This window comes from Idiotropiscis lumnitzeri, chromosome 13 (genome assembly GCF_059441095.1).
Source record: "Idiotropiscis lumnitzeri isolate Australia: NSW breed Sydney's pygmy pipehorse chromosome 13, RoL_Ilum_1.0, whole genome shotgun sequence".
Classification (NCBI taxonomy): domain Eukaryota; kingdom Metazoa; phylum Chordata; class Actinopteri; order Syngnathiformes; family Syngnathidae; genus Idiotropiscis; species Idiotropiscis lumnitzeri.
Window position 1 is genome coordinate 3,528,591 of NC_142403.1, and position 13,262 is coordinate 3,541,852.

Consider the following 13,262-nt stretch of genomic DNA (forward strand, 5'->3'; position numbering starts at 1 on the left):
TGATTGCTAACTGCTCGTGGGAATGACTAATCTGGTGGCTGAATGCCTTGATCAAAACTGAAACATTACTTGTGAATGCGTTTCACTCTGAGTGTGAGATTTGTGCCTTATGTAAGGATAAGTTGTAATGTTTTTTTCACAAGTAATAATCATTTGCAAGTGTTGGTTTGTGGGCCAATCTTGCCTTTTGTTGAGCTGCCTCTTTAGTTTCTTTATCATTTCAATTGAAGTGCTTTATGTGCAGTATCGTCATATTTATGAATGAAATACGATGAAATCCACCACACATAGCCGCAGAGGTCAGAATTTGTCGGCCTGCCTGAATGTCGTTACAGCACCTGCGCCACCCAATTGTTGAGTTTTCCAGGAGCGTGTAAGAGAAACTGCCCTCACTCCACTGGATCACACAGCACGGTGCAGAGTTGTCTGCCAAATTCCCAAACACACTCAATGAGCTGCGCCAGTTTTACGCTCGACCGCAGCTGCACCGTCGCTGAATATAGAGCCCCATTCTTAACTTCTAAAACGAATCCAGTCACAAAGTGTTTTTCAGTCCTTCCATCCATTATCTAAGCCGCTTCTCCTCGCAAGGGGCGCGGTGGGTGCTGGAGCCTCTCCTAGCTCTCTTCGGACAGAAAGCGGGGTACACCTTGAACTGTTTGCCAGCCAATCGCAGGGCACACAAAGACAAACAACCATCCACTCTCACGTAGGGCTGGGCAATATGACCTAAAATAAATATCGCGATAAATTAGGCAGTTTTACCTCGATAACGATAAATGCACGATAAATTCCCCCTGAGGACCAAAATCAAAATAAATGCAGGAAATGCATATTAACTGCTTTTTGTATTGACCAACTGGTACGCATTACTTTCAATGAAAAATAGAAGTACAAAAATCATTTGAATAAACATTCAAACTAGCTTGCTTTGCATGACTTGAACAATGTCACAAAGAACAGGAGAAAAAGGGTACCTCTCACAAAATCTTTTTATGTAAATATATTGTGCAGAGATGCTGTAATTCCATTTGCAAAGGCCGAGATTTGTGTAAAGGTATCGTGTAAACAATCTAAATAATGCCATGTGCAAAGGCGCTAGTCGCCTGTAAACAAAATGCTAAATAAAATGGAAAAAAATGTCAATGGAATGCCAGTGCCAAATAAACAAGTGTGCTTCATCAGGAAAATGTGCCGTCTCGAGTAATCTGGTGCGCAGTCGCCACTTGTCGTGTATGTCATGCACAGTCAGGCTCAAACAGGGATCCATGTTGCGACTCGACCACAAGTCGGATGTGGATGCAAAATGCTTGACATGTCTCCGCTCCCGTCCCGATGTTGTCCATATCGGAAGTCCTGTTTGCGGCAAATATTTTCGTACCTCTTGTCGGCTACTTTCATGAGGCGTGTAAATCCTGTCCGCTCTATTGTAACTAGAGGAGCTCTATCTTTAGCTATGTGCTCGGCTATCGCGTCCACCTCTGAGACGTTCTCTCGTATGGTGTCGCCTCCGTTATGAGCTGTTGTCACTTGTCCAAACTTGCTCCTCACTTTGAACTTTTAGCACAAGCTCCAAGTCAACAGCATGGTTGTGTTGTGGGTGGTGAAAAAGAAAAGGTTGGACGCGCTGTTTCAGGTGCTTACGATGCACTTTGTAGTTCATGTTTTTTTGCTTAAACATCGTCTTTATGGAACCCAAAACATTTCCAAACGACAGATGTCCACTTTATTTTCGGGACAAGCGCGACAGGAACAATTTCAACTAACGTTACTTCGTCCGCAGCCGTGTCAGCCGCTTCAGGATTTGAATCGCCAGCTACGAACTCGTCTTGTTTACATTCTTGTTCAGAAGGGAGGAGTCACGTGACTACACGCGCTGGAGCCGTCTTAAAGGGGCATGAGCATCGCCGCAGACATAAAAGACTTCTTTTTCTTTTTTTTTTTTAGACACCGAATTTACCGATATGGGCAAAATGATGTCGGTCATTCTAATAAATTTCGGTAACGGTAAATTTTCGGTTTATCGCCCAGCCCTACTCTCACGCTCACACTTCTGTACAATTTAGAGTGTTCAATCAACCTACCATGCATGTTTTTGGAATGCGGGAGGAAACCGGACTATCCCGGAGAAAACCCACAAAGGTACAGGGAGAACATGCAAAGTCCACACAGGATGGCCGGAGCCGGAACTGCACCCACAACCTCTGCACTGTGAGGCCATCGTGCTAACCGGTCGCCCATCATGTGATTGCAATTAGAACTTTTTTTTACTTAGAATTGACAAATATGCAATGCTATGCATGTTGATCCTAGCTGCTTTAACCACCTTCAACACTATTTATATGAAGGTAAGGAAGGTTTTTATTGTGCGATAAAGAGATAGATTTTAATTTATACCCAACAGTGGAGGAACACTGATCACCTGCTCTGATTTTTTTTTTACTTTAGTTGCTTTAAACCTACATATCATAGCAGGTAAAATACTGTAAATCCCTGAAATGGAATGGGGCCAAGGACCAAATAATGTATGTATTGCATTAACAACAATTATAGGTTGTTTTGCAAAAGAAATGATGACTTTACTGACTTCCATCCATCCATTATGCGAGCCGCTTTTCCTTGAACTCCTATTTGTCGAGGGAAGTCAAGTGTCCAGTGTGACTGGTCCGTCTCGCAAACTAGCCTCTGAGGACATTTTGCCATTTTGTGTTGATATCAGCCCCTGCCAATGAGTGTGTGTGTTTGCTCTGATGGGTCAAATGAGGAGGTCAAATTTTGTGTACACACGTGCACATGACATTTCACTTCATTTTCACTTGACGTTGAACTGTATTCAAATATATGTATGACATAGAATACCTTTCAATACCGTTGGCTGTGTTTGTTTGCTGCAGGGATATCCAGGGTTGCCTGGTGGTCCTGGGGAAATCGGCATGCAAGGTACACCTGTAAGTGCCATATCTTCATTTCCACTAGTTTCACTTCTTAGCATTCACACAGATGTGTGAGAATCAATGCATCCATTCCCTTGTTTCAATCTCTTTTCAAGTATTTAGCATGGATCATAAATACAAATTGGAAAAATTAATTTTACAGTTTAGAAATGCATTGAATTGAAAATGAGAATTTTATTAGAGATGGGGACTTGAGTCATATGACTTGACTCGAGTCAGACTCGAGTTTCTATTCTTAGGACCTGCGACTCGCTTGCTAAAAGCTTGCGAACAACAAGACTTGACTTGGGACTTGGTATCTAAGTGACTTGACTTAGTCTTGAACTACATGATTGGGCAAGTCACCCTGTTTAAAATCTGCTTTTGAACAGAGTTTGTGTTTTTAGGAATGAAAGTAAGAAAGTAAATACAGGGATTTTGTTTCATTCCCTCCAAACTAGCAACCCTGTCAGCGTCACTTGTTAGTTTAAAGTGGCAACCTGAACACCAACAACGTGGGAGCAACTCCAAGTCTCATTCATTTGAATTAATGGATTATTTTTTTTATTATGACATTGGCAAAAATAGGTTGGCAAAATCCATGATTTGCACCTGACAGAATGTGTACGCAACAACAACAACAACAACAACGTCTAACTTAATTTGACAATACAAACCCTACAGTTAAGCTAACCTCAGTTTAGCTAGCAATACGAACGCTGGTTTGGGATCAATAAAATATGTGATTGAGGTCATTTAAGTACAGCTAAATAACTTATCTAGGGGTGGGATGATTTGCAAATACTGTCTGAACCGTTTGTTTCGACTGTTGTGTATCCGTTCGTTTAATAACGAGGAGATGCGATGTGCACTTTGAAAGTAGCATCTTTGCACCAAAGCAAATACACCAACCGCAGAATGTAAAAGAAGTGAAGCGGCACGGCACGTTCCTAGCAATCAATTGTAGGCAGAAAATGCAAATACAAGAGTAACATGGAAGGTTTGAAACTAGAAGATGAGAGAGACAACATCTACAAAGTTTACTTTCATCTGCCTGATGCATCTAGTTTCACAAATATATTTAGGATGTCATGACTATGTGTGAATTGTCTAATGTGCGTTTTAATGTGGATCAGCAGACGCGCATTTATTTTTTACATAAATGTCATGTCTCGATATTCGCATGTGTTTTTTGTTAAAAAATTGGAAACTGAAGAACGGAAAACAAGCCTTTATATGATCTTTTATTACATGCTTATTTAACAACAAGTCGGGAATCAAAATACAGCCGCAATTAGTTTCCCTCTTGCTTGTTTTGCCTTCTTCTTCTTCTTCTTCTCTTTGTCCACGACTGCAGCATGGAAATTCCGGAAGTATTTGTGTGAATGAATTTTGAAACAAATCTCTCACCAAAGTCAAAGGCGGCAGAGGGAGACTGACAGTATTTGCAGGCATACAATTTTGACTGTAGACAATAATTTTATAAGTTAAGTTGTTTTTCCATTTCATTTCGGGAGTATATAGGTGTTAGTTGCAACATGCTTCAACCAAGTATTATCTTGACTTGCTTGATTTTTTTATTTTTTTTTCCCACGGTGACTTGGGACTTGCTAGAGACTTAAAGGTTACAACTTGAGACTTGCATGTATGTGACTTACTTCCTCCTCTGAATTTTATAGTAGGTATACATTTTTCACATATCACACCCTTTATTCCAGAATGATCCTAATCATAGAGTCCCTCTAACGCTTTATTAGAATAGGCTCAAATTATTTTAATGTTTCGTCCTTCAGAAAACTGTTAAATATGTAATCTTTTCTATTGCTCATTACAGATAAACTCAATAAATAATTCAGCATTTACACCCATGAAAGAGAAAGTGCACTTTTATTTGCTATGAGTAAAATTAATAGGGTCAAGCAGTTCCCAAATGCTGCAGTCATTATTTGTCCGAAACTAGAAGGTCGAGCTATTTCCCGCTTCCAAGTGTGCCTTAATAGAATGCTAAGGGGCCAAAACGTTACCGCTGAACCTATAGAGCCTTTTGTTGCACTTATTTTTGCAAAAACATTTTAGTTAAGTATAAAATGGTCATAAAAGGGGAAAAAACATGTTTTACAGTCATGGGCATGTCATAGTCACATTTTCTATTTAATTTGGTCTTGCAACAGGGCATTGCAACGGACCAGTCAAAGCCCAGAACTAAACATGAATGAAATGGTTGCAGAACTCAATGAATTGATGCAAATTATTGAGTATTGTGGGCCAAAGTTCTCAAACAAAATTGTGATATTGACATTGCTTCCAAAGGTGGTTCAATATCTATATGAACAATCACATGGGGAAATCTGCTTAGGTTTTCCACACACTGCTATTACAAACTATGGCGTTATTACATGGTATTAATCAAGTTATGTTTTATTTACCTAATTTTAACTTGACACGTCAAACCTGTGGTGTACTTTCTTTTTTCACATGACAATCGTTTTAACCATAGTTGAATTTTCCAGTCATGATTGCTGTCTGTATTTCCCTGACAGGGTCTACAGGGGCACACAGGGAGTCCCGGCAGTGCCGGTACAAAGGGCCGTAGGGTAAGAACTGAAGTCTTAGGAATACATTGTTTTCATTCGATTTTAACATTTGTGAATTTGCCTTGTCGCTCATCTTCTAAGCTATCCTCTGTTATTTGCTGAACAACTCACCTTTGTGATGTTTTTTCTGCTCAGGCCAAAGACATGTCAAATATAACAGTATTGTTTTGACGCAATCTTGTCGCTTCTTTGGGCCAAAGAATGATGTTGAAGTGAGAGGACGAGCTCCATTTCGTGGGGCCTTTATAAAGGCCATCGTAAACATCTGTCCTGTAACATGGCGTCGGACAACACTGCACGCTGTGTGACACCAATCACTTGTGATTTGACATGTGATATGGGATCACAGTCAAGCTAATTACAAACAATCACTGCTAGTGATAAATTGCTGTGCTGGAAAAGTTCATTTGCATTTGGTTGTGTCGCTCTGCGCAGCTGAGAGTTTGGGTTGTTTGACCTCTCCATAGAGCAGGTGGGACATGATAAGACAATCAACCATAGGAATAAGAAAACAGAAACAAAAATGCCGTTTTATTAGACTCCATTTAGTGCAAGTGTACCAGATGAGTCAGGAGCTGATGACTGTGTGGTTAGACTGTGGAGACAGTGTGATGAATGTAAGTGGAGAATGGCAGACTCCACTGGCAATGAATCATTATTTCCAGACTGCAAAACGCACCTGATTAAAAGCTGCAACGGATTTAGCCATAAAGGCAAATTTGTGCGCACAATGCCAGCCTCGTATTAATAGCCTTGGGTCTCCATGTAATAAAACGGTAAATTTGCATGTAGAAAGATGTCACATAGATGGATTTTTTTTAAAACTTGTATTGCCTGAAACACCGGTAGATGTTTCTTTTCCTCAAAATAATACCGAATGCTAGCTAGTTAGTCAGTAGCGTTCCAGAACGTTTCACTTTGTCACACAAGATAAATTTGCCACTGAGCTTTACCAACTAGTTACGTGTTTTAGAGACACAGGGCATACACAGACTCGTATTAATAGCCGTGGGTCTCCATGTTATAAAATGGTAGCATTTTGGAATGACACTCCATGGCTGGACTTGCTGTCCTGTTATCCTTTGCCAGCGATGGTCAAGTCAAGTCAAGTCAATTTTATTTGTATAGCCCTTAATCACAGACAGTCTCAAAGGGCTTTACATAGCCACAATCGACATCCCCGATCTTAACCCCCAGGAGGGCAAGGAAAAACTCACAAAACCTCATTAGGGGAAAAGTGAGAAACCTTGAGAAGGGACCACAAATGGGGGAATCCCCCTTCCAGGATGACCAGGCTGCAATGGATGCCAACTGGGCAACATTTGACACATACAATGATGCTATGCAATAATAGATGAGATAATATAAGAGTCAATTGAATGAAGTGCTGCAGGAAGATGACTTCAGTGGAGTGGGTCCTCATCCAGGGCCGTAATATCCATGGCAGCATATCCGAAGATGAGCCTTCGATCTTGTACCAGTCAGTTGGTGTAAATTCAGTACAGCCACTTCCAAGTGAATCGCCATCACCTAATTCGGGGAATTGGGAACAGAAAAGAAAGAACAGATGGTGGGAGTTGGCAGCCCCACAAACAACAGGGAGAAGGGGTCGCACAGCACACTAGTATTTATGGCGCTCATTCCCTATTCTCATTGAACTGAGCTCAAGATGCTGCTCGATTGCTCCTCACACAACCACATACCACTTCTCACAGTTCTACATTTCTCTCTCCTGTAGCCCGCTCCTACCTCACAAGTGTGCACTCCAACAGCAAAGGCCTGATGACAATACAGTTTGAGGACGGGCTCAGTTTTATTTTGTCACTTTAATTGAATTGTTCTGATGTGACGAGACTACTGGTAAATTGGCGGCTTGCATCTCATCGGTAAAAGAAACCGCGTCACAGGAAAAGCCGCATGGTTGAAAGTGTGGGGGAAAAGTAGTGACTTAAATAAGGTATTTATGTTAGGCCCATTGCACACTATATATATATATATATATATATAAATATATAAACTAGTCTCTGATTGATGCCCACTCATAAGAAGTGGCGGAGCCCTACCCTACTTAACGATTACAATCGAGTCATTCTAGCAATGTGTTCAAACTACTGCTGTGACTATTTAAGAGAAGCACATCCTGAATTCCTCTTGAATGGCCTTTCATGCACTTAATTTTGCTTTGGTTGACTTTTATAGGCTGTTTACTAAGTTCCTTCCTAGTTAACATTTTGCCAATCTCAACATATGGCAGCACTTATCATGCTGGGGCTTTTGTTGTTTGCGGTTGCATTTCCTGTATAGCTGAGTGACTTTACCTGTCTTTATCTTCAGTATATTCATTTCATTCCTGAATGGTATACAATCCAACAAGAATCAGTCAAAACTCAGAGAGGTACAAACCACAATTCCAATGAGGTTGGGACCAATAAAAACAGAATATGATGATTCCCAATACCCTTTCAACCTATATTCGCTTGAATACACTACAAAGTCAAAATATTAAATGTTCAAGCTGTGAAAATATTTTTTTGCAAATATTCGCAAATTTTGAATTTGATATGTGCAGTACTTTTCAAAACACTGGGAAAGGAGAAGCTTCTCTTTGTAGTGCTTCCAATTTAATATGAAAATGAATATGAAAATGATTTGAAGATCAATGTATTTTGTTTTTATTTATATATTACACTGTATCCCACCTTAATTTAATCAGAATTTTGTAGTTAATTTTTTCAAATATGAGTTATACCTTTCATTTCTATATTTGCATCTATCTCAATTAAAAGATCAGTCACATTGCACTTTAACATGACTACCTCAACACAATTATCTTAATTCATTCCTCATTCTTCATTGAATGGGGCATGTGTCGTTATTTATTTTTTAAAATCTTACTATTGTATATTGTTTGTTCCATGCAATGCAGCACATATGCAAGCTAGACCACACAAGTACAAGCAATAAAAATCGGTCAGAGCTGTGTTTGCTACCAGTGTGATGGCTTGCTGACTATAATTTGTCCAACAACTAGACCCATTTTCCATGTGTTTGCATAAAATATATTTATAGCAACAAAGGATAAACTGTAAATACAGTATATATGAATGACTATGACAGTGAATTTTCTATACCATGAAATAATTATCTAGGAGTGATGAATTCCTCATGAATTTGGTGTTGTATGAACCACATTTTACTGTTTGTTTGAGCTAACCATATCATTTACAATTCTATGAATGTTTGTGAAGGCCTCCAATCAGTCGCATTGTCATTAAGACTTTTAGGTTTTTTGGGTTTTTTTTTTTAGAATGTGTGAGCAGACTGGAATGTGACTGTTAATGTACATTCTTTGATTCGTGACATTGTGTCACCCTCAGGGGCCTCGAGGTCTTGATGGCCCACTGGGAGAACTGGGCCCCGAAGGCACCAAGGTAAACACACACTTAAGCAAAATCTGCCCTTCTCTCCCTACAGTGTACAAATGAGAAATTATGAAAATCTTGAAAATGAAAACTGTCATTGTGTCTTTGATATTTTTATGAATATTAGTATTTTCTCCCTTTTAGGGGGAAATTGGTGATATTGGGGTGAAAGGAGAACAGGGATTTATCGTAAGTAAAGTGGATTTTATTGTGACAATTTTTGTAATAATAGCGATAAAGATTTTGAACTTGAATCTTAATTATTCTTTGAAATGTGAGAGCCCCTCCACGTAACAATGAAATTCCCTTGGCAATTCTCTTCTTGCCACTCGAATAGTGTGTTTTATACCCAAAAACTAAAGGTCAGCTGTAGTACCAAAACTGACCTGTGAGAGGCAGCATGGCACCACAGGGCATCCCGACTGCTGGAAAATACAGTGGAACCTCAACTTACAAATGTCCCTGTTTACGAATAATTTGAGCTATGCTCCAAAATATTGTAGAAATATTGCCTCTATTTACGTATTATTTTCGGAATACAAATGGTGTTGGCATGGACTAGCAGATGGATCTATGTTGTGCGTCTTCTCGTATTGCTTTAACCGTCACTGCATAATGTATTGCTGTAAACTGAAAAATAGTTGTATCCCTACGCAGCGGAAGGCGGAAATCTGGTGATGATTGACTTCATAGCCAAATAGAGTTCCTCATAAATATTATCTTAAGTATGTTTGTTATTTCTTGAATTGTCGCATCTCGAGCAAAAAACAAAAGGTAATGGTGTAATCACGTCAAAATAGCTGTAGGTTGTCACGAGGAAAGAGGGAGGAACTTCCACCTAGGTACAATACATTCACTGAAATGCAGATGCCAGAGGAAGCCATGTTGACTCCAAAGAACTGCTGCCTTCTGTAAATAGAAAGCGGTTACTGGTGGAGCAAGACAACCCCCAAAAAATAATCATAAAAATAAAAGAAATGTGTAGCAAATTGATCTTTTTAATGACAATGTGTCATTAATCTTTATTTTTTGGGCTGACAGAAAAAACACTGGTTTCCTTGTGTTGGAATGTCAAACTCAACCAATGAATTAGAAAAGAAACACACATCCCCCGCATGCTTTTATTGAATAAGACTCTTTTTCAATGAAGGAGCTGTAGTCCTCCTTTTTCCCCTCCTTAGCATCCTATTTTCATGCACAGCACAAGTCTAATAGAAAGCGCAGCCTAACTGTGCGCATGGATGGAGTTTTCTCTTTTTTGCTACTTTCCTAGATTGTACACAGGTGGAGTTGAGCATCAGGTGGCGTTTGTGTTTGTGTTAAACATTTAGACCTGGTTTTAGGTGGTCTAATTGTTGTCCAAATTGCAAGAGCACAGCAGCCACATTCCGAATACTTACCACATATACTACAAATTCACAAACACGTTGAACGTGACTATAAAAATAAAATTGTATTTTATGGTATTGGCCCGGCACAAAAATTAAGTTACGCCCGATATGACATCGAGTGCACAGGCGCCAAAATAGGGCCCTCAGTGGTTTTTCCTTTTTCTTTAATTAGTCATAATGGTTTTCAGCCAGAAGCTGTGCAGCATTGTGTTTTGTTTTTTTCCCCCTTTCTTTTACAGACTAGCTATATGGCTAGTGTGAGGCAGTTACAGTACACTTCTTGTCCCATACGTACTGTATGTAATATGATTGACCTATATTTTCTTATGATCATTTCAATGATGGGGCTACTTTTGAACAGAAGTCAAGAAAACATTGTGGAAAATTTTACAGCTCACATAAAATGATGTGGAGATCTGGAATTGTCCTGCCGGCTTTTAGTTTGACACCTGTGATCTAAAGCCAATAATAATGATTGTCATGAAAAAGGCATCATCCTACAGCATCTGGGAAATGTTATTATATTATTCCACATGTTTTAGTAGTATAGGCCACTGTAAAAGCCAAGAGAGAATTCAATCGCGTATGTTTCTACCTCTCTTAGTTGAACTCTGTTATTTACAACAGGATACTGTATACCCAAATGCAGCGCAGAACTACAACTACTGATAACAGCCTTTAGTCGCCCAAAGGGTGTTTAGTATCAACAGCAGAGACACTTTTATGAGTGTCTGGAATGCAGTTAGGAAAAAAATTATATATATATATATATATTAATATATATATATACTCACACCTCACCTCACAAACTCACGCCTGTTCGACCTGATGCCCTCTGGCAGGCGCTACAGGTGCATCAAATCAAGGACCAATAGACTGAGAACAGTTTCTTTCCAAGAGCCATCTCCATTCTAAACTCTCACACACACACAAGACCACCCTTACCTTGCAGAACAGCAACGTGATGTGTTTTTATATATCCTATTCAGTATTATTTTCCATTGCACTAACTATTCTCTAATGTATCTAATTTATATATTTATCTGAATTATTGTTGTATTGCACTGGAGAGGGGAGCTCTCTAATCTCGTTGCACACTTGAATACAATGACAATAAAGGGATTTCTGATTCTGATATATATATATATATATATATATAATAGTCTAGTCAGTTGCGTGTATTAGTACAACTTGGATGGATGGATTTCAAATATCGCCTCTACTTTCTTTCTTGTAGGGCAAAGTTGGTGTTCCTGGAGAGAGAGGCCTTCCTGGGAAGCCTGTAAGAAACGTTTACTTTATTCACTATTAATGTGTTTGTGTGAGGGTGTGTGTGTGTGTGTGTCGATTCTCATTCATTCAGTCGATTCTCTTTGTATTCATATAAATCTTGATTCAAAGGCATTCGGAGAACAATGCATATCAACTATTTAACTATTTTTATTTTTTTATGTCATCAACTGGATGAATGTGGGATAGATTATTTCCCTGGAATCTTAACTGTGTGTATGTATTCAGATATTATAAATAAATCTACCATTAAAATATATTAATCTTCAGTGAATTTAAACGAACTTAGATTATGTAGCAGTACTTTGCATGGTTGCACAATGGCCTTGTGGAGGTGTTTAAAAATTTGTTTACTACTGACGCAGAGCCCAATCACTTGCAACTAGTTCCATGACAAACTAAAATAAGCTCAGAAATTATTTCTGAAATGATGTCATTTAACAGTAAATATTATCAATGTGAATGCAAGAATTTGATATTTTGTTTTGTTCCGGTTTAACTAATATTGTAACGACTGAGTCCCTGCAGCATATAAAAACTGTTGATCTTGTTTATGATTTGAACATTTAAAAGAGAAAGAAGACTTATAAAGCTTTTTTTATGACAACATAAATCATCTTACCTGCCAATAGAAAACCAACACTTAGTGTTGTAAATAGAGTACTGTTAATGAAGCAACAGTTTCGTTGTCTCCTGTTAGATAGCGCCATCTAGTGATTGGAAAAAAACATCCCATTTTCTGGATGCCTGACATTTTCCTTATTCTGTTTATTTTTGCATTAATATCATCTTGCACCTACGTAACCCTGGGTTGAAAGTGGTTTTACATTGACGCAATGATGAATGTTGTGGTTTCGCTACCTCACTTATTGAAAAAGTATCTTCTATTATCACCATTTATTCAAGCCAACTAACCACAGCGTAGTTATCCTCTCACTCAACTTAATGAATGGAAACTAGTGTTTTTCAATTGATATTTCGATGACTAATGCAGAGAGTTTATGAGCCTAGTCTGTCAATATTAGACTGAATGCTGTTTCAAATTAGTGCCCAGTCTCAGCTTGCCAACACAATGTCTAGACTTCAACAAAGAGCCTCTAACATTGCAACAAAGCCCATGTGGCGTGACCATCCCATGTGTGAGCATCAGACAGAACTGAAATATCAGACACACTCATCGTGTTTGGATTTTTCTCCTCAATAATGATGGTCATGTGGAGAAAATTGCAACATTTATTATTGATGCTGTGTCTCCAGGGTAAGGCTGGTATTCCAGGCAGTACAGGGGAGAGGGGACCCCACGGTGAGGCTGTAAGTATGCCTTCTTTCCCAATTCCACCAAATGGTGAAAGCCATCTGGAAACTATAAGACTTTGTTTTGTTTTGATGTGCACCAAATAGTCATTGCTTGTGTATGTTGTTTCATGTGGCAGCGTTGAAACGTTTTCAGTGGAAAACAAAAGGCATTGTTTCAGATGTGTCTTCGGTTTCTACTCTGCATTTCTCACACATCCAGACTTCATACCTTAGGCCTCCCCTCTCAGAGCTGTGCTCAATTTTTTTTTTTTATATATTCCTGGAAGTCAGCCGAGCCCTTGGGGAAATCAAGAATGTCAAACAATCAAATATTTG

The 13,262-nt window shown here is 39.0% G+C and overlaps 1 protein-coding gene across 1 annotated transcript in view; it reads left to right on the plus strand.

Moving 5' to 3' along the window:
* col24a1 (collagen type XXIV alpha 1) overlaps positions 1-13,262 on the plus strand; it is a 105,956-nt gene that overhangs the window by 67,406 nt on the left and 25,288 nt on the right. The window contains exons 27-32 of the mRNA XM_088313086.1: positions 2,895-2,948; positions 5,474-5,527; positions 8,905-8,958; positions 9,094-9,138; positions 11,578-11,622; positions 12,888-12,941. Coding sequence (XP_088169212.1) covers positions 2,895-2,948; positions 5,474-5,527; positions 8,905-8,958; positions 9,094-9,138; positions 11,578-11,622; positions 12,888-12,941 — 306 coding nt within the window. The remainder of the gene's footprint in view (positions 1-2,894; positions 2,949-5,473; positions 5,528-8,904; positions 8,959-9,093; positions 9,139-11,577; positions 11,623-12,887; positions 12,942-13,262) is intronic.